This window comes from Dipodomys merriami, unplaced genomic scaffold (genome assembly GCF_024711535.1).
Source record: "Dipodomys merriami isolate MVZ:Mamm:240054 unplaced genomic scaffold, mDipMer1.0.p SCAF_3, whole genome shotgun sequence".
NCBI classification, from domain to species: Eukaryota; Metazoa; Chordata; class Mammalia; order Rodentia; family Heteromyidae; genus Dipodomys; species Dipodomys merriami.
In genome coordinates this window covers 502,633-524,546 of record NW_027204492.1, presented here as the reverse complement: position 1 = coordinate 524,546, position 21,914 = coordinate 502,633, and the positions used below count along the sequence as shown (strand labels likewise).

General features: G+C 36.6%; 1 protein-coding gene across 2 annotated transcripts; it reads right to left on the bottom strand.

Annotated features, from left to right (window-relative positions):
* Positions 1-1,031: 1,031 nt before the first annotated feature.
* Clic2 (chloride intracellular channel 2) lies at positions 1,032-18,031 on the bottom strand. Of its 2 annotated transcripts, none has more exons than XM_070039428.1 (6): positions 13,222-13,251; positions 10,893-11,002; positions 10,642-10,767; positions 4,745-4,851; positions 3,910-4,091; positions 1,032-2,748 (listed from the first exon to the last, which is right to left on the bottom strand). In XM_070039428.1, the coding sequence occupies exons 2-6, from the start codon at positions 10,946-10,948 to the stop codon at positions 2,587-2,589; spliced, it is 633 nt and encodes a 210-aa protein (XP_069895529.1). In that variant the 5' UTR covers positions 10,949-11,002; positions 13,222-13,251; the 3' UTR covers positions 1,032-2,586. The 2 variants fall into 2 exon arrangements, with proteins under 2 accessions (XP_069895529.1, XP_069895528.1); XM_070039427.1 differs by lacking the exon at positions 13,222-13,251 and adding an exon at positions 17,710-18,031 and having other exon boundaries at positions 1,033-2,748.
* Positions 18,032-21,914: the final 3,883 nt, after the last annotated feature.

The following is a 21,914-nucleotide window of genomic DNA, read 5'->3' as shown; positions in this document are numbered from 1 at the left end:
TGAAGAACTGAGGGACGGCACCCAGGCCCAGAGTTCAGGCACACAAAATTAAATAAATAAATCGTTAGTATTTTCTTCTTTGGAAAAGGTAGTATGGCTGGTTTGTATGTATGTTTCCTTTGGCAAGTACTGTGACCAATTTCAAATTTTCTCATCAGTACAAGGCGCCCTTTATTCACAATTAAAAAAAAAGCACAAACTAGTTTCAGACTTGTGATTCCAATATCTTTTATAAAACTAAGTCTAGCCAGGTCCTGGTGGCTCAGGTCTATAATCTTAGCTACTTAGACTGAAATCAGATAGAGAATCGAAGTTTGAAGCTCCATCTTCAATTAACCAGCAAGAGCTACATTTCAAAAAGAATGAAAATGGTAAAGATACCATTTGGAAAGAAAGAGGACTAACAAGAAGTTGAAGCAGGACAAGAGAAGTAATGAGGAGATGAGTGTAATCTGCATATATTATATACATGTATGAAAATATAATGAAGCCATTCTTTTGTACACTTAATATATACTAATTAAAAATAAAATAATAGAAGGCATAATACAGCAAATACATAAATAAAAAAGAATTGTTAGCCGGGCGCTGGTGGCTCACGCCTGTAATCCTAGCTACTCAGGAGGCTGAGATCTGAGGATCGCGGTTCAAAGCCAGCCCGGGCAAGAAAGACCATGAGACTCCTATCTCTAATAAACCACCAGAAAACCGGAAGTGGCGCTGTAGCTCAAGTGGTAGAGCGCTCGCCTTGAGCTGAAGAGCTGAGGGACAGCGCCCAGGCCCAGAGTTCAAGCCCCACGACCGACAAAAAAAAAAAAAAAAAAAAAAGAATTGTTAGTACTTCATAGAGTTATGAAGATTAAGTAACCAAATAATAATTAGTAATATAGTATTTCACTAAGTAGCTATTGAATTGAACTGTAATAATGTTAGCTAAGAAGAAAATATGAAGTGAGACTGAGATACCCCTGTGGTTCCTTCCTATGTCCCTGGAAGCCACATGCGGTCTCAAAAAAAGATAATGATTTTCTCTAAGATAGTAATTCTCAGCTATGTTAATCCATGTGAAATTGGGTAACTACCTACTTCTCATAAGTGCCTTGTCATATGCTGGAGTTTAGTATTGCATATTTTATTGTAAAATCTGTATAAACAGTTTTGGTTTATAAATTTCAGGTCACAGTACTAAGAAATTTTGTTCTTTAAAATCATGGATCTTAAACAATTTTACTTTTGTAACTCATATTAATGAAGATGCAAAGGGTTGAGTTGTTCAGAAAAGCTTCCACCACCATCTAGACCAGATGCAATCTGTCAGATCAGTCTATTTAGAACACAGGAACATGAAATTAGACATCCACATTTCATATTCATAATTCAAGGGCCATTTGTATGCCTAGGTCTGATGTTAACTCTTTACTCATTGTTTTTTCTGTGAATCAATTACTAAATTTAAATTCCATCCTGATCAAAACCTATAGGTTTTATTTTCCTTTTCTGAAGCTGCCTGTTTGTTTCTCCTTTGAAGGAACAAGATCAATTTCAGCCTTTGTTTCTAGTTTTGAATGATTTTTAATATATATTTGTTATTTTAAAGATACTGTACAGAGGGGTTACAATTACAGGAGCAAGGTAATGAGTACATTTCCTATAGAGCATTGTTACACTCTCCTTTATATTTCCCCTACTATCCCTTTCCTCCCCACCTCCTCAACTCCTCCCTTCCCTTTCCCATCCACCTTAGTTTTGAATGATTTGAGGGTACCTCTATGAATCTAAATACATATGTTATGGTTTTAATTGTACAGAAAGTTTTGTGAACACTCTGTAAATCACAGGCTTAAGTACCTTCTCATTTCATGGACCACAATAAGACTTTTTGATTAGCCAACTTTCTTAGCTTCCTGCTTATTTCTATGAATAAAGATCCAATTGATTTTACAGCTTTGCTGTGCATTTGCTTTGGATTTTGTCTTTCATACAATGAATACTTACTAAAAACATAATCTGGTCACAAATTCAATACCATCACCTCTGACTATAATGTGACTATATGTGTAGGCACTGAATGCTGTTCTATGACCAATTAATCTTATCTCTAATGATTTTAGAATTTGCCTCTCTGATACTCAGTCTAATTTCATTATTTCAGAAATAGACATGTATATTCAGTTAACAAAATGTCAAACTATTATGATTTGGATGGAATCATTTCTAAATAATAGCTTGAGATTGTGGCTCTACTTACATCATTTGTAACTTCAGGAATGTTTAACTCAAACATTATGCATTCTAGGAACCTAAGTAAAGGACAAAAGATCTTGATGCTTTCCATGTCATTCAGTATTGCAGTGGTTTGCCATAGGAATAAAGGAGATAAAGTACAAAATCAAGATATATAAAATAAAAGTGGATAGATTGTTTATGGCTGACTAGTATAGAAAATGCATATATATATAAATTATTTTTCATAAATGAATTGGATAAAGGAAATAGTACTTTCCATATTAGTATTTCAAAAATGTTTCTAATACAGTAGAAAGTGAAAATTGATTACAAAGAGCTTTTTCTCCTGAAAGAGTTGTCTTAACTCTTTTGTTTAGCCACATATGCATAAGTATTTTCAATTTCTTTATCTTCAGGGCATGTATGGGCAAATTCTTCGCGGGCATAGGCATTGTGGAGATAGCGCCAGACGCCTGAGAATTCTGGTGGAATGTCAAAATCACGGTATTTCTTGGCAGCAACCTAGGATTTTTGAGAAAAAAAAATAAAAAAGGAAGTTAATACAAAAGGAATAAGTAAGGTAGAAAAAATCTCAAATACTATGAAATAAACTACAAAATAACCTAAAAGAATCTTGAATTTAATATTAATATTTTACAGACAAAGATATCTGCTTATAATCAGTCATATTGATGCTATATTTAATTATTATGGATGTGTTTAGTGGAGAACAGAGAACTGGAGCACATGTCATACCCATTAGACTAAGAGTTTATTTAAGACCCTCAGGAGGTCCCATTTCTTTTTTTTGGGGGGGGGGTCCGGTTGTTGGGCCTGAACTCTGGGCCTGGGCGCTGTCCCTCAGCTCTTCAGCTCAAGGCTAGCGCTCTACCACTTGAGCCACAGCGCCACTTCCGGCTTTTTTCTTTTTGCTTATGTGGTGCTGAGGAATCAAACCCAGGGCCTCATGCATGCAAGGCAAGCGCTCTACCACTGAGCCACCTCTCCAGCCCAGGAGGTCCCATTTCTTTATGGACTCTCCGTATCTGGTAGGGGACACAGAATAAGTTCTGTTCACTAAATATTTGTTAATGGTTAAATAATCATCATCATATTGATAGCCCACTTTATCATGTGTTATTGATTAGCATACTGTTGTATTTTATATGTTTTAACTTATTTAATTCACAGTTCTGTGAAAGGGACATTCTTATTTCATTGACAAGATAGCACAATACACATTCTGATTATAAAAGACAGAAAGAAAAAGTTTTTACATGCTTATATTACTTATAAAAGGAGGGATTTTATTTTGACTTTTTTACATATTCATACAATGCACTCCAATCTTTCATCTGCCACTCTATTTTATACTGATTCCCCGCACTAATACAATTTCAAGAGATTTCATTGTTCTCTTTTAAAACTTGCTGTCAATCTATTTTTACAATATCCATTCTCTTTTACCCTCCTTGGTCCAGCTCTCTCTAATTAGTACCCACTCCACCAAAGAGCTTGAGAAACAAGAAGCTTTACTGTTTCCCTATGCTCATTACAGATCTTTTCTCTGAGGGAGAGATACACACTATACGTAACAATGATGACAAAACAGCCATCATACTGGAAGGCCACAGTGCTTCATGCTGCCAATTGACAAATCCTCCCATGCTGGGAATAACTTACTTTAATAATGTTCAGTTTGGGTAATAAGCTGCAGTCCGCCAGTGTTAGCTGATCCCCATCCAAAAATAATCTTCTAGACACTGTGAGCTCTTCAGCACTCTTTGCATCAATTTCTTCCAGAAGTGGGGTGTTTAAGTAGGTATCCAGACGCTTAAATTCTCTGAGCAGAGATTTTTCAAAATCTGAGACAATGAAGTCATAGGGTTAGCTGTAAGTGTGGTCTGAATCTATATGAGTTTTAAATCTAATGATAATTATTAATATAAAGTAGTTATATCTTTATAACTAAATATTCTTAACATTTTTTAAGAATTTAGACATTTCTATCTATAGGCATTGCTTAAACTGGTTCATAAAACCTATTTAAATGTCTTGAATATTCAACCATCTACCCATGAGATGGAGTCAGATCAAATGGTGAGTGGAGATCTTGGACTTTTCTTGAAGAGGAAATGAGTAGGAGAGGTAAAGAAAGGAAGAAAAACAAACAAACAAACATTATCCAAAATGAAAAAGTAAAAAAGTCAAAGAGAAAGGTATTTTTCATAATTCAGAGAAAGTTTGTGAGAGATAACAGATGCTACAGTTTAAGGAACCTTGAAGATACATAGTCTTTTGTGATTGGATGGTGCTGATCATTGCTATTTTGAGTTTTGGGGTTTAAATCTAATAATATTTAATGCATGAGAATTTCAGAGAACAGAACAGAAAATGAGAGGAGGACTAGGCTGTTCCCCATATACACTATAATTTCAAGAACATTCTGGTTTAGCTGAGAATGTGAAATTGAGCAAGTAAGAGAGAAAAGGCAGAGATTTATAAAGGGAAATCTTACTTTTATTTGCTTCCTTTTTTGTATTTTTAATATATGCAGAAAACTTGGCAAAAAGGTTACAGCCCACATCAAAAGACTCCTTGTATTTGGGACTCAAGTGAGGATATCTTTAAAAGAAACAGGAGAGAACTACATTTACATATAATAATACAAAGACCAGGTGCATACTTATACTGTACAGAGAATGTATTGGGAAATGAAGGTATTCAAGAAATGTCTCCAGGGCTGGGAAGGCGGCTCAGTGATAGAGCGCTTGCTTTGCATGCATGAGGCCCTGGGTTCGATTCCTCAGCACCACATAAGCAAAAAGAAAAAAGCCGGAAGTGGCGCTGTGGCTCAAGTGGTAGAGTGCTAGCCTTGAGCTGAAGAGCTGAGGGACAGCGTCCAGGCCCAGAGTTCAGGCCCCATGACCAGACCCCCCCCCCAAAAAAAAGAAATGTCTCCATAAATGTATGTCTTAAGCCACACTTCCAGATAATGGAAACATTATTTCACAGACATTGCTGCCAAGGCTGGCTTTGAACTGTGATTCCTCTGAATCTCACCTTTGTGAGTAGCTTGGATCACAGGCCTGAGCCACAGGTGCCCAGCTTCAGGCAGTGTTACACACACAAAAGACCACCTGCCTATCAAATATGAGGTCCTACTGAGTTTAAATCCAAGCACCACAAACCAAACCAAAACAACAACAACAACTCAATAACCATAATAACAAAACTACAAACTCATTAATGCATAAAATAAAAATAGTCCATAAACTTAAGTACCTTTCTTGATTCTTTTCTTCCAGTCCCACACTTGAGCCATCTGAAATTCGAGTCACCTTACCTTTCAGAAGTGGGGCAGCAATGGCTTACACCTGTAATCCTATCTACTCCAGAGCCTGAGATCTGAAGATCACAGTTCAAAGCCAGCCCAGGCATTAAAGACAGTGAGACTTTTATCTCCAATAAACTACCAAAAAAAGCTCCAGTGGAAGAGTGCTAGCTTTCAACAAAAAAAATCAGGGACAGAATCTAGGTCCTGAGTTCAAGCCCTAGGCCCAGCACACACAAAAATTGCACCCAGAATCTATCCACTTCTCACCACTTACACTTACTGCTGCCTAGTCCAGAACCTGTATTACTCGTAGCCTCCTGACTATTTGCACTTCTCCCATACTTACTTACCATAGTTCTGGAATATTCTCAGAGCAATTATGGTCAAATATAATTCTTATATTGTCTTTTCCACATTCGTTACTCTGCAGTGCCCTCATCTCAGTCAAAACCTGATTCCTCCCAGAAGTTTGACCATAATTGCTCAGTACCTGCAATGGCTTCATCTCATAGCCTCGTTCCTTTACAAAGATCTACAAGGACTTACCTGATTCTAGCCCACTTCTCTACTGTCACTCCCTCAGGCACTTGTGACAATGACCTTATTGGTATTCAAACAGGCCTTCCAAGCTCTCACCCAGGGCCTTTTCTGTTGGGTCTCTTAGGACAGAGTTTTTGCCTTTTGGTGTGTCCCAGGTGCCTAAGTGCACATAGTAACATTTTCTTGGCTGGTTAAATTAATTCACTGATTCATTAAATTACTTAAATTGTTGCCTGAGTTTGGATGTTGAATGTCCCCTCTTATGTGTTGAAGGCTTGCTCCCTAGGGTAGAGTTATTGGGAGGTCCTGGAACATTGGGGAAGTGAGTAAGGTCTAATGGTAATCTTAAGTCTTGATGGGCATGCCCTTAAGGGAATTGTAAAACTCTGATCTATTCTTTTTCCTGCTCTTCCTCTTCCTCCTCCTTGTCCTCTCCCACTCCGCCTCCTTTTTTCTCTCTTTCTCTTTTCCTCCTTCTCCCTCTCTCTTCCTCTTCTTCTTTGTTTTCTGACTATATAGCAGGCAGTTCTTTCTGCCCATTCACTCCTGTCACGATGTACACCCTCACTACAGACCCAAAGCAAAGGGCACACTCAATAATGGATTATAGCCTTGACATGCTGAAATCAGCACCACAGACAGCACTGGCTATGTTGGAATTGTCCTATACAGCCTGTGTTATTTATGTGTATTCTGTTTGTGTCAATTCTTGCAAATAGCATATGGCTATTGTCTTTTGCCAAAATGGCTTGGCAAAATGTTTTCTCTGCCTGTAACATGATGGAGTTACACAAAAACATTTTCCTTCTTTTTTGGTAATTTTGTGTTAGCATCAGTATAAAAAACAAAAAGATCAAACAAGTTATAAAAACAATTGACTGGAACTCCTGTAACTATGAGCTGAAATAAACCTTTTGTTGTCTCAGAGATGTCCTTTATTAGTAATGGAAGGCTAATATACTTGATAAAAGGTATCCATCTAGCAATATGAATCTGGATACCATCATATTAAGTGAAGTAAGCCAGATTCAGAAGGACAAAAGTTAGCCTATTTCTTTCATATATAGTTGTTAGATCTAAAATACAAGCATGTGCATACACACACACACACACACACACACACACACACACATGTGTGTGTGTGTGTATGTATGTGATCAACCTAATTAAAGTTGATACATGCATGTGTGAGATATTATGGGGAAGCCCCTTTGAACAAATGCCCTTTAACTAAAATAACTATTAGGAAGTTGGCACATGACCTGTCTAGACTGTGGGCACTAGTGGAAGAGACTGCATGAATGGAGTGGATGAAGGAGAGTGAAAATGCTCCAAATACTTTGTGTACATGCATGAAAATGAATAACGAAGCATTTGAGATTGGTTTGGAAAGGGGGAGGGGGTGACTGATAGTGATGAAGGGGGTGACTCTAAAGCATTGTAGCATAAACAGACATGTTAAAATAAAACTCCTATGTAAAACCAATTGATGCTAATAAAAATAAAATTAAAAATAGATGTAAACTGCTTTCAGTAAGAGTGATGCTAACAAGATGGCAGATTATGGCTTTCCTGTGCCTAACCTTTCATGGAAACATCAAGTTGAACAACTTTCTCCACACATGAAAACTCATAGGAAACCTGATAAGAGGTTATAGCATCTAGGAATAGCACAGTAATAAGAAAGGGAGACACTGAAGGACATCTTCACATTACTCACATCACCCTCTCCCAACATATGGCACAATGTAGAGCACTATATCCCCCTGCTTAGGGCAAGGATCCTGAAATGAGCATCAGACTTTACCTCACATTCCAACACTGGATCTGCTACTGTGAAACCCAGCATTCGGTTTCACTCTTTATTTCATCAATATCCTCACCCTATTGGATAGTGGCACTCACATGAAGAATGGGTCTCTCTCTCTCTCAATTCTCTCAAGAAATGCCTTCAAAGACATACTCAGAGAGGTGTATTATTGATTTTTTGTGTGCTTGTCAATGCAATCAAGGTACCACTCAACATTAACCATCATACATGGATAATTTAACTTTATCCTTTCCCATTCAGATATTTTTATTTCATTTTCTTGTTTAATTGCTTTTGCTAAAACTTCTAATACTAAATTAAAAAATATTGGTATAAATGAACATCTTTGTCTTAGAAAATGCTTTCAGTATGATATTGGCTATGAGGTTTTATGTATAATCTAATTACTTTGAGACATGTTCCTTCTGTATATAACTTGTTGAGTTTTTAATCATAAAGGGACTTTAGATTTTATATACTTTTTCTGCATCTGTTGAAATGATCAGATGCTTTTCTTATTCTGTGCCATATTTATGCATATGCATATGCTAAGTCATCCTTCATGCCTGGAATGAATCCCACATGATTATGGCATATGATTTTTTACATGCTGTTGGATTTGGTCTGCTAGTATTGTACTGAGAAATCTCAAGCTATTTATATTCTTATTTTTGTCTTTTCTTTTCTTTTTTCGTTGGTCATGGGGCTTGAACTCTGGGCCTGGGCGCTGTCCCTCAGATCTTCAGCTCAAGACTAATGCTCTACCACTTGAGCTACAGCGCCACTTGCGGTTTTTCTGGTGGTTTATTGGAGATAAGAATTTCACAGCCTTTCCTGCCCAGGCTGGCTTTGAACAGCAATCTTCAGATCTCAGCCTCCTGAGTAGCTAGGATTACAGGTGTTGAGCCACTGGCGCCCAGCTTGTCTTTTCTTGAATGCTTTTTTTTTGTGCCATTCCTGGAGTTTGAACTCAGGACTTGGGTGCTGTCCCTGAGCATTTTTGCTCAAAGCTAGTGCTCTAGCACTTAAGCCACAGCTTTACTTTTGGCCTTCTCATGCTTAATTGGAGATGAGTCTCATTCATTTTCTTGCCTTGGTTGGCTTTCAATCATGATCTTCAGATCTCAGCCTCCTGAGTAGTTAGGATAATAGGTGTGAGCCACCAGTGCCCCAGCTTCAATATTTTTATGTTAAACACTGTAAACATTTAAATGGTATTTCATATAGGAAAGGTATATTTTGGAAGATATATAGAATTTTAATAATGTGTAGTGTTATATAATTACTATCAAAATCAGGGTACAGAACCGTGCCATTAACCTCCCCATAACTTGTCCTTTTGTCCTTTTGAGTATGCTATATAAGTGGAATCATTCTATATCTAAACCTTGCAAAATGTGCTTCTTTTACTCAGTATGATGCCTTTGAGATTTAGTGTACTTGTAGTATGTATAAATGTCTCATGTATTCTTATTCGATATATGGTTTGGATTCAGCTCAGTTTGTTAATTTATTCATCAGGTACAAGGTATTTGGAATGCTTCTAGTTTAGTGAAGTTATAAATTAAGCTACTATAAGCACTGTGTACAGTGTTTTGAGTGACTATATCCTTTGATTTTTAAATGATAAGATTTCTCCACAGCAGTACTATTGACATTTTGAGCTAGATAATTCATTTTTGTCAAGGTTGTTTTATTTATTAATGTTTTGTAGCCTCTTTGGCAATCTACCCACGAGATGGCAGCAGCACTCCTTTTTCTAGCCAACAGCCAACCGTATAGTCAGGCATCTCCAGATGTCTCCAAGGGATAAAATCACCTCCAATTGAGAACCATTGTCAAAGGGTTGAAAATGGAAGAGGACTGTGGACCCCAGATGAAAACTGTTTCTCTAATCAATAACTTGATTGCAGCTTTGTGGGACCTAAGGAAGTGACCTAGTAGACTCCTTGCTAATAAAAACTATGAGATGATAAACGACTATTCTTTTAAAATACTGTGCTTGCGATAATTTGTAGCATAACAATACAAAATTAGTACAATTAAATACTAATCTTGGATACACATGCACACACACGCTATATACATATATATGTCAGTCAAGTATTAACAAAACAGTTCTAGCCTCTGGCCAGATCTATCTCTTAGTTTCTAATTTCATTCTATCAGTGAAGTTAAGGCCCAGTCTTAAGCAGTCCTCATGAATCATATGATATATCCTACTCCTCACTCCCATCCTAAGGTGAATTTGTTCTGCATTTCAAGACCACAGAGAATTTACTTTCTTATTTTACAGTATGCTTTACACTTAAAATCATCTGACGGGCTGGGAAGGTGGCTCAGTGGTAGAGCGTTTGCCTTGCATGCATGAGGCCCTGGGTTCGATTCCTCAGCATCACATAAGCAAAAAAGAAAAAAGCTGGAAGTGGTGCTGTGGCTCAAGTGGTGTAGAGTACTAGCCTTGATCTGAAGAGCTGAGGGATAGCGTCCAGACCTAGAGTTCAGGCCCCATGACCGGACCCCCCCCCCAAAAAAATCATCTGAAATATTTGAACCTATCTTCTTTGTGTATTTGAATTTGGAGGAGGAAGTTTATGTACATCTTATTTGACATGTAGATCTAGAATTCCCAAAGCACTATAAAATTAGTACAAATGCTTAATCTGTAAGAAATCAATCAACTGAATAGATTATATTAAGTATAATAATATTCTGTAAAATGTTTTACCTTGGAGGAGCCAGCGTCTGCTCTAGAAACTCTTCAATTTTAATGAAATCTGTTTTCAGCTCCTTATTATATATCAGGAAGGGAGGGTTGGTACCTGGAGCTAAGTCTTTCAGCTCTTCAGGCTTTCTATGATTATTGAAAATAAGCAGAGTTAGGTCTGTAGATAATGTACATATTATACAAACACCAACATTATATGTGTGTCTGCCAATCTCAACCCCCAAGAATTAATGTGTCTCCATTTCTCTTACCTGGTCATGTCAACAGTAGTCACACTAAATTTAACTCCTTTAAGCCAGAGAATCATAAAAAGGCGTTGACAAAATGGACAGTTTCCGATACTCTCCCCATCACTCCCAGCCTATGAAGATAAAGAATTACCTTGCTTCACTCATTTATTTGTTCAAGAAGCATGTATTGAGTGCCCATGAATAAATAGACTAGTTGTTAGGAAAAAAGGTTGAAAGTACTTAATCTCAAGGATTCTGCCATCAATAGGCAGAGCTAACAAATCAAATAAGCTCAAAAGTCATAAGTATAAGTAATACATAGCAATAAATTGTATATAGAATTTATATAATAATTTTTCTATCGATGGAAATTTAGTATATTTCCAAATATTTTACTACTCTACTCCAACAACAATTTCCTGGCATATAAATTGTTCTGAGATTATACTTTATAGTTAAACTTTAAGACCAGAGTCTGAAGTAAAAAATCTGTGTATTTGCTGTGTAACAGATCGTGCCATATTGCTTTCTGAAAAGTATCTGTTCATATATCTAATGACCATTTGATTTCTTTAGTTCTTAAACTGTGACAATTCTCCATTTTTCTGTTAAGGTGATGACTTTTTTCATTGTTAATTTGGAAGATTATCTGTATAATAAAGGCAGATGTTGTTTGTGATACATGTTATATGTAATTTTACATGTGTAAGCCAGTTCTGAGGCTTGAACTCAAGGCCGTGGCATTGCCCCTAAACATTTTTGCTCAAAGGTATTATTCTACCTCTTGAGCTGCAACTCTACTTCTGGCTTTTTGGTGGTTAATTGGAGATGAGAGTCTCACGGGGTTTCCTGCCTGGTCTGGTTTTGCATCAAAATCCTGGGTAGTTGGGATTACAGGTGTGAGTCACCGATGCCTGGCTATATGTAATTTCTTTTGTTTTAGTCTGAAACTGGGACTTGAACTCAGTATCTGATGCTGTTACTCATTGGCTGGCACTCTACCACTTGAGCCATGCCTCCAACTCCTATATGTAATCTTAAAATTATCCTCTGTGAAGTCTGCTTTTCCTAATCTTCTTATAAATACCAAGATTATTTTTAAGACCTTGTGTTCTTATTTTATTTTACTGTAAAAGTTTTCTATTACATTTTTCTCTAGTAACTTTATGGTTTCATTTTTCATCTATTTGGAACCTGTTTCGGTGTATGAGATATATTTGGCATTTTTAGGTTTTAGTGGGTTTTTCTGTTTTTGTTTTGTTGGTCGTGGGGCTTGAACTATGGGCCTGAGAGCTGTCCCTGAGCTCTTCAGCTCAAGGTGAGTGCTCTACCACTTGAGCCACAGTGCCACTTCCTGTTTTTTGGTGGTTAATTGGAGATAAGAGTCTCATGGACTTTCCTGCCCAGGCTGGCTTTGAACTGAAATCCTCTGATCTCAGCCTCCTGAGCAGCTAGGATTTCAGGTGAGTCACTGGCGCCCCAGCTAGTTTTTTGTTTTTGTTTTTTTAATAGTTAATAAATGTTTAACACCATCTAAAACAACCTCTCGCCCCTTGGTTGAAAACAGTAACACACTTTTCTCTTTTGAAACTTTATATATGATTTAGCCTGTAGACAAGCCTAATTAACATTTTGAAAATTACTATAGCACCAAAAACACTCTACAGATTCAATGCAATCTCTATCAAATCTCTAATGTCATTCCTCACAGAAATAGAAACATCAATTCTAAAATTTCAATGGAAGCACAAAAGATCTCAAGAAGCAAAAGTAATCCAAAATAAAAGGAACAATGTTACAGATATAACAGCACCTGAGTATAAATTATACTAGAGCCATAGTAACAATATGAACATGGTACTGACACAAAACAAGCACATAGATCAATGGAATAGAAGATCCAGTTAAAATTCCACACAGCCACAATCTCTGTGTTTTGACAAAGGTGCCTAAAACATACATTGGAGTGTTCTTTAACACTTTTTATAGCAAATGGCATTGGTTAATCTGGATATCTGCATGTAGAAGACTGAAACTGGACCTTTATCTCTCACTTTGTACAAAGAATCAATTAAAAATGGATCAAGAGCTTAATGTAAGACCTGAAACTTTGAAGCTATTACAGGAAATCATAGAGGAAACACCTGGAGATAAGGGCATAGGCAACAACTTTCTGAGTAGGACTGTAATTGCTTAGGAAATAAAAGAAAATATTGACAAATGGATTTACATTAAATCAAAATGCTTCTGTATATCCAAGAAAACAGTTACCAGAATGAAAAGACAGATTACAGAATTAAAAAAAAAAACTCTGTGGGCTGGGAAGGTGGCTCAGTGGTAGAGTGCTTGCCTTGCATGCATGAGGCCCTGGGTTCCATTCCTCAGCACTACATAAACAGAAAAGGCCAGAAGTGGTGCTGTGTCTCAAGTGGTAGCGCACTAGCCTTGAGCTGAAGAGCTGAGGGACAGCACCCAGGCCCAGAGTTCAGGCCCCATGACCAGCAAAAAAACCAAAAACATAAAAACAAAAACAAGGATTAATATCCATTAGATATAAAGAGCTCAAATAATTACACACTCAAAGAACAAATTAATTAATTAAAGGCCAAATGAGTTGAATAGACAGTTCTCAAAATACAATATAAATGACCAATAAATACACGAAAAAATGTTAACATCCTGAAGGCATTAAAGTAATGCAAATTAAAAGTACATTGAATTGTTTGGGGATGGAGAAAAAGGGAGAAGGAAGAGTGAAAGGAAGGGAGTGAAATTGATTGGAGTGCACACACATATACACACATATATTTATACACACATATACACATATATACACATAAACACATTTATATATACCATCCATATACTATGGAATATTACATAGCCATAAAAATGAAATCATACTGTTTGCAGGAAAATGGATGCAACTGGAGGACACCACCTACGCCAAGCTCAGAAACCAAAATATCATGTTTTCACTCATATGTGGAAGCTAGAACTAAAAGACATACATATTCCTAGACATATACATAAATATAAATATCCGTACATATAATTACTTACATGAGTAAACATAGAACATGAATAAAATAATAGACTAGTAAGGAGAGAAGGAGAGGGGAGAAAAAGGGTGCATAACTGTGTAACATATTACAAGTATATATGAGGACAGCACAGAAAAACTCAACAAAAGCTGATGATCATGAGGGAGAATAGGGGAGAGAAATGGGCTCATTAAGTGAGTGGGAAGTTGTGGTAGGGGGTTGTGCTGGTGGGGAAGATAAAAGAGGTTAACTACACCCAAGTAGATTGCAACTATGATGAAAACAGAAGCAGGAAACCTGCTCGGATGCTCTTTTTGTGGAAAAGGGCAGGGAGTGTGACAGTGTGAATTTGATTGGGATGCAGTGTAAATATTTGTGGAAAATAACAGTGAAATGCCTCCTCTGTATAATATAAGCTAATAAAAGTACTTTTCCTTGACAGTGGGTGTGACTGAGAAAATTGTAATTATTGTTACTCTTTCCTGCTGTCAGAGAATTGCAGCTGCATTTCTATTGTAACAAAAGTCAGACTAAGAATCCAACTAGAACTAGGTTCTAGTGAGTGGAAATATGATTACGGAGGGTAGGAGGTAGGAAGAAGAATGTAGTCTGATAATAGATCCAGCAGGAAGGGTGGATCCAATTTGGCAAAAGGAGAGTCAAAACACTGACGTGTTAGGGAAACACAGCAAAGTTTTTACAGGAAAACTCACATTTTTTCCCCTTGTTTATGTTATGCCAAGTTAAAGCACCATCACATAGAACTTCAGGATATAAATTTCCAAGCTTAATTGAAAAATTACTTATCTTTTAAATATCTAACTGACAAAGACACAATGTGGTAATTCTGAAAACAACTTTGTTTTTGTGATCTAAGACTGTTAACTTGAAAATGATTTATTGTTTATGTTATGTTTACTTATTTTCATTATATTTATTATATCTATATTATTTATTGAGTGTTTATTACTTGTCTCATTTAATTCTTACAATGAAGACGATTCTGAGAGGTGGACTCTCTTACTATTTTTGCTTTACAGGTGAGAACTTGAGGGTCAGAGACTGACTTACTTAAGTACAATTGGCTAGTGAAAAGTTGATGTTAATCATATTTTTTATACTTAGCAAATCCAGGACTGTCTCTCTCAGATCATATGCTCTTGAACATTGAATTCTCCCATCTAGCAGTTTTCTTAAATTTTAAAATGAATTGTCCATATTACAGTCCTGCAATTGAAAACAGCCTGGAGATTTAGGGAAGAGTATAATACTTCTTTCTTAGACGCTAGACACTATTGCATTCAGAATTTTGACCCAAATGTTTGATTTCATGATTTCATAGAGTATACGACAGAGAATTCAAATATTCCATTTTACAACAAATCAATAAGGGTGCATTAAAAATAAACTTGTATTTCTAAATAGCTTTTTCCCAGTTCTGAATATAAATCTTGCCCAATCATTCAGAGATGGACAGTAATGTTTTCAGTGCCTACATCGTATACATAGGTAATATGATATAGGTGCTTAAGGGGCTTTTTGTCACAAAAAGGTAATTAATCTCTCAGTCTTTTTTGGGGATTCCATTAGCATTATGGAGAAGTTGTGGTAGGGTTTTAAAACCACAAATAGAGGTAGCTGTGTCAGAAATCAAAGATTCAATTAATTTTCACCATTGGTAAAGAGCAATACTTTTAAAACTTACTCTGGCATTTTCTTAACTTTTATGTTATCTCCCAGTATCTTCCATGTAATTTTCAAATATCTGCAGAATGCCATAAAGCAAGGAAAAAAAACCTGGACCATATTTAACTCAAGGTTTTTCAAACATTAAATAAGCGTGTACCTAAAGAGGTTCATGTAATGAAATTCTGGAAATTTTTTACTAAAAAAGTTCACTGAGTTGAGAACAATACAGGATTGGAGTTCGACTCTTCCAATGGCTACTTATGTGATCTTTCCCAAAGTTACTTGGCTGCTCTTTGTTTTAGTTTCTGTATCTTTTAAATGATGTTAGTAATGAACTGCCTAGTACATTGCCTGCCATATAAGTACTCAATTTAAACAGGAAGTTATTAGTTAATTCAACATTTGACCACATAGTATGTGTTTTTCTAGCCTTTCATCTCCAGATTACCACACAAATATGGGAAATATATGAAGACAAACACACAGATGAGTGCCCACAACTGACTTGAAAAGTATGATTGAACTGAATGAACAGTTTCGACAAAAAGAATACTTTTGTTAACCCTTGAAGAAGCATAACCACTGGTCTGGAATTTGAAGATATAGAAAACTGGTTAGAAAATTAAATGCTCGCATGCTGGCCACCATGAGGAAGGTCGCCAAGACAGACTGAGACCCCGCTGCCCTTCAATAAACCTCAGCTCCCCCTGAAAAATAAAGAAAATTAAATGCTCATTTATGTCCTAGTTGAGTAGTCATATGTTTTGCTATAATCTACAGATAGGAGAAATAGCTCTGATGCTCCATGGTTAAACAAACACTTATTTGGATTACTGTGCAATGCAGGAATTCAAAGTCTCTCTCTCTATATATATATACATGTATATATATATATATATACATATAAACACGTATATATATGTGCATATTGTATATACATACATATATATAACCAATTGTTAAATAATCTAAAAAAGTTGTATTACTTTTTCCAATAGCTATACTTAATACTTAATAAGCATAATATGTTATTGTAAACCATCAAGAGGTTATACAGTCTTAGATACCAGGTACTTAAACCTGAATGTTAATATACTTATCTAGAAATGATGAGGAAAATATTAGTAAAATATTATAATTACTTAGAATTTTTAATAAAGTAATAATTACTACTGATGACGACATAGCACTGCTACTACTAATAGCAACCTGTCTCTTAGGTTGATGTCAGAATAAACCAGATAATATATGTCAATTGTTTATAGAAGGACCCTATAATAGTTTGGTTTTGTTGTTGTCATTATTGAATACTTTCAATAATCAATAAATTACATGGAGAAAAACTAAAAAGTTAATGTAAGCAAGCATTTTGGGAATCTTTTTAATTTTTACTGGAATAACCCATACCATTTCTTTTCATGATGAGCTAAGTTGGAAACACATGTTCCTTTCTCTTACTTTAGGGGTTTTCCAAAGTGCTTTTCTGAAAAGTTGACATATTGAATTTAAAAACTTCCAAGACAGACCCAAAAGAGGAAGTGAAGCATTCTAAAATGCCTCCTCACATAACAAGCACAGACTGCTCGCCATTTCTTCCCATAATGTTCATGTAACCCTGCTGCTCATTAAAAGAGAAATTTTGAGAGTTGTGGATTGCATGGAAATAGGGTTCTCCAATGGCATTTCTTCTCCACTATCAGGCTGTACAAAACCCATCTTATAAACATTCATAATGTGGGAGCTGGAAAACCTTCCGGGATCATTTTTTTCTAGGCTCATCCATTGTAAACATGCAGAAACAAAGTCCTGGATGGAGGGAGGAATACTTTCGAGGGTACATAGAAAGCCATTGAAAATATTTAGTTGTTTTGAATACCAAACAGTCTAGTGTTCTTTCCATATCATCTTTCACTTTTCAGATGAGACCTTTTTCTCATTGCCACAGAAGAAGAGCCAAATATCTAGCCATTTTGGGTGGGGGAGTCAAAGTAAGAAAATTACTTCAAATTCTTTCTTATCTCTAGATTAAATATTGAAGATTTTTAGAAGCTGAGGCCTACTGTCAAACATACTTAGCATGCTGTTATTATAGCTGGAAAGCTTACCTTTACAAACAGCTCAATTTCAGGATCTGCTTGAGTCCTGGGCCTCACGCTTGCCATCTTTCTGTTTTTATTGCCAGTTGTCAGCCCCTGTTTCCCTCAGAGACCACAATACCTGTGGATTTTTCTTCCAGTTTAATCCAAAGGCTCAAGAAATGCTGCTTTGAGAGGAGAGTTTAGCTTGGAGTGGACTGAGTCAGATCTGGGGCCAGTCTCTTAAGAGATGGGATACAGAAAATTCTAGACGCTTAAGAGCAACTCTTGTATTTGTTTTCCTTCTTCCTCTTGACCTAACATTTGAATCAAGGAGGAGCTGAAGGGGTGTGTAGACTGGCTAGCCAAAAGGGTGGGGGTGTTTTCCAGAGAAGCTTCAATGCCATGAGTCAGCATAGGAGAAACACATCCACATAAAGAGACACATGCAGTGCTGGCTTCTATATATCAAGCTGACCAGATGTTCTCTAGAGCCTCCCTTTGAGTCCTGGGCTCCACGCCCAGAAAAGGGGCTCTTATTTGCTATTCCTGTAACTTGACAGCTCTTCCAGGAAAAGCAGCAGAAATGACTTGGATTTTTACCATTAAAAAGGATGTTTATCCAATGACACTGTCTAAAACAGGGTTAAAAATGGTATTTCATCAAATGTCTCCACCCCTGATTCTGCTGCCCACACAGCCAAATTTCTTGCCTCGGTTGCATATTTCACTTCTTTTCTATAACCTGGAAATGTTCACTGAAATGATAGAGTCCCGGGCCTTCTTTAGTGTGTTCCTACTATTTGTTATTTCTTAGACGTGTGGACTGGGTCAGATTTGTCTTGGTGTCTGTATCAGAATCCAGGATTGCTTCTGTATTTTTGCTGGTCAACTCTGGGAATGGCTGTAAAATATCCAGACTGATCCTTCAGTGTCTCCAGTGTTTCCAGCAGCCATGTTTTCTGGCTGTCAGAGCTGGCAGCAAAAACCTCTGGACCAATAAACCTCCTTGGTGGGAAGTGACACTTCCTGCTTTGAAACCAAACTGAACACAGAACCACCAAGTGGGTGCCACTGTGGCCCTCTTCCTACAGCCCTGTGCTCATATGGGTTGTACATGAGCTTTCCATTGTCCTGGTTGTAGGAGAAGAAGGGTGGGAAAACCCAGCCTGTGACACTCCTGCAGGTTCCAGGCAAAGAGTGGCTGAAAAGGAAGGAGGTGTTCTGAGTGAGAGAAGTACCTGACGATTTTTCAAATGGTATCAAGGGAAATTGTGCTGGACCTCTGCTGAACTAACCTAGAGGATGAGTTTAGGACTGATTGGCAGGACCTGGTGACTGCTTTGTTAGTTGTACTTTTAGTTTACTCTTCTATTCTCTATCTATCATACTTTACTTACTTCAGACTTTCAGTGAATGCCTACTCTGTACTGTGATGTACCATGATGGAAAACCACCACTCCTACATCACTGCTGCCATTACCATGGCCATGACAGCATCAAATAATAGCCCAATGAGCTCTGGATGGTGGTCCCTAATAAATTATCAAAGGGAGGAGATTTTTCCATTCCTGGGACTTCATATTTTCCTTGAGACATAATTTGCAGTCTATAAAGTTGGCTTGTTTTTAGTGTACATCACAAGGGCTTTTAGTACATTCATCAAGCGGGGCAACCCTCGCAGCAATGCAACTCTAGACATTTCCATCACTTAAATGACATTTCCCTTGTCTGTTTGCAGTCCATCTTTGTTACTACCCAGCACTAGGCAACTTTAACTTGCTTTCTTTCTCCATGGGTTTATCTGTCCTAGACATAGCATGCAAATGGAATCATCCGGTATGTGGCCTTTTCTGTCTAGATTCTTACATGTACGTTTCCAGGGGTCACTCATGTTGTAGCGCGAATCGGAGCTTAAGTTGTTTCACAGCTGAATGATTTACCATTATATGGCTAGACCACATTTTGCTTATTCCTTCATCAGTTCATTGACCTGTGGATTGTTACCTTTGTTTAGTTACTGTGAATAAAGCTATTATGAATGTCTACGTACATGTTTTTGAGTGGACCTGTGTTTTCAGTTATTTTGGGTAGATGCATACGAGTGGAATTACTATGCCATAGGGCAATTCAAAGTTTATCTTATGGGAAATCTCGAAACTGCTTTTCCACAATAATTGCACCGTGTTGCATTCTCAGCAGCAGAGTATGAGGATTGCAATTTCTTCAGAATCTCACAAAACTTCTTTTTTATCTTTTGATTTACAATCATTATCTCATGATTATAAAATATTATCTCATGATGATTTGGTTTTGTATTTCCTTTTTTTAAATTTTTTTATTGTGAAAAAACTGTACAGAGTGGTTACAATTACATGGGCAAGATAATGAGTACATTTCTTATCAAGCATTGTAGCCTCCTCCTTTGTTTCCCCTTTCCATCCCTTCCAAGCCTCTTCCCCCACCCAATCCTCCCCCTACCCCCCACCAAAGTTGTAAAGTTCGTTTTCGACATGACAACTTGTACTTCTCATTGTTGCAACGGGTCCACCTGTATCCTTATTTAAACGACTTGTTTTTCCCCTTCCCCTCCACAAATTATACCGACATCAAATACAGTGAAAGCAGGGGTTATACTGTGGGGGAGGGACATACAAAGCAACAAAGAAATAATCATATAAATGCATTAGAAACAAATGCATGAAAGAAAAAAAACATTTAAATACATATCTTAGGGTTCATTTTCCTAACATCACCTTATCTGACCTTTTCTGCTTGACTCATACATATACTAACTATTGCAAATGAGGGAAACCATGGGACCTATGTTTCTTTGGGCTTGGCTTACTTCCCTTAATATAATTTTTTCCAAGCCTTTCCATTTCCTAACAAATGGGACAATGTCATTCTTTCTGATGGAGGCATAGAATTCCATTGTGTATATATTGGTTTTGTATTTCCCTAATGGCTAATGAAATATTCTTTCACGTGGTGTTGATCATTTGTATATCTAATTTGGAGAAATATGTATGCAAGTACTTTACTGATATTTAATTGCATATTTTTTGTTATTGAATTGCAAGAATTCTTCTGAATATTCTAAATGCTAGACTAAGATCCGATATATGATTTGAATGTGCTTTGGACAAGTTTGTAGTTTCAATTTTAATATTTAAAACCAAGTTACCTATTTTTCCTTTTGTGTGCATATTCTCATGGAATTTTAAACTGCATTACTGAGCTTCACTTTATAAAAACTTTCCCTTGTTTTCTTTCAAAGGTTAAATCATTTTTATGTTACATTTAAGTTTTTGGTACTGAATTAATTTTTGTTTATGCTATGAAGTAATGATCTAAATTCATGTGAAAATCGAATTATTTAGTTATTCTATTGTAAATAAAATTGTTTTCTTAACTTTTTCCCATGAGTTTGTTATTGAAGCCAAGAAAATATACTACATTTTGTATGTTGATTTGTATCCTCTTACTTTGCTGAGTAGTTATCAGATCTCACAGACTTCTGGTAAAATCTTTTTTTTGGGGGGGGGGTCCAGTAGTGGGACCTGAACTCTGGGTCTGGGCGCTGTCCCTCAGCTCTTCAGCTCAAGGCTAGCGCTTTACCACTTGAGCCACAGCGCCACTTCCGGCTTTTTTCTTTTTGCTTATGTGATGCTGAGGAATCGAACCCAGGGCCTCATACATGCAAGGCAAACGCTCCACCACTGAGCCACCTTCCCAGCCCATTCTGGTAAAATCTTTAGGGTCTTTATATATATATATATATATATATATATATATATATATATATATATATATATATATATATATATATATATATATATATATTTGTTGTAAAGATACTGTACACATTAGGATCTTTTATATGTAGTGTCATATCATGTGAAAATTGGGATAATGTGAGTTCTATTGTATCCCTTTTATTTTTTTCTCTTGCTCCATTGCTTTAAGAATTCAAGCACTACTTTGAATAGGGGTGGATACACTTGTTCATGATTTTAGAGGAAGTGTTTTTACTTTTTCCTTAATCAGCATAGTTTTGTCTATAGATTTGTCATATATATATGCTGAGGCACGACACTTCTATTCCTAGTTCCTTGAGGGGTATTTATCATGAAGGGATATTATTTTGTTAGAGACCTCTTCTGTAACTATTGTGTGATTTTTGTCCTTGATTCTATTTATATGCTGTACTACCTTAACCCCTAATTTTTCTA

Bases quoted from the DNA above. Each gene is read 5' to 3' on its own strand.
- Clic2 (XM_070039427.1), bottom strand. From the start codon at position 17,766: ATGGCAAGCGTGAGGCCCAGGACTCAAGCAGATCCTGAAATTGAGCTG. The intron at 4,092-4,744 runs GTAAGATTTCCC...TCATTGTCTCAG, and splicing joins AAAAAAGGAAGCAAATAAAA to ATTTTGAAAAATCTCTGCTC. The intron at 2,749-3,909 runs GTAAGTTATTCC...CAAAAATCCTAG, and splicing joins CCAAACTGAACATTATTAAA to GTTGCTGCCAAGAAATACCG.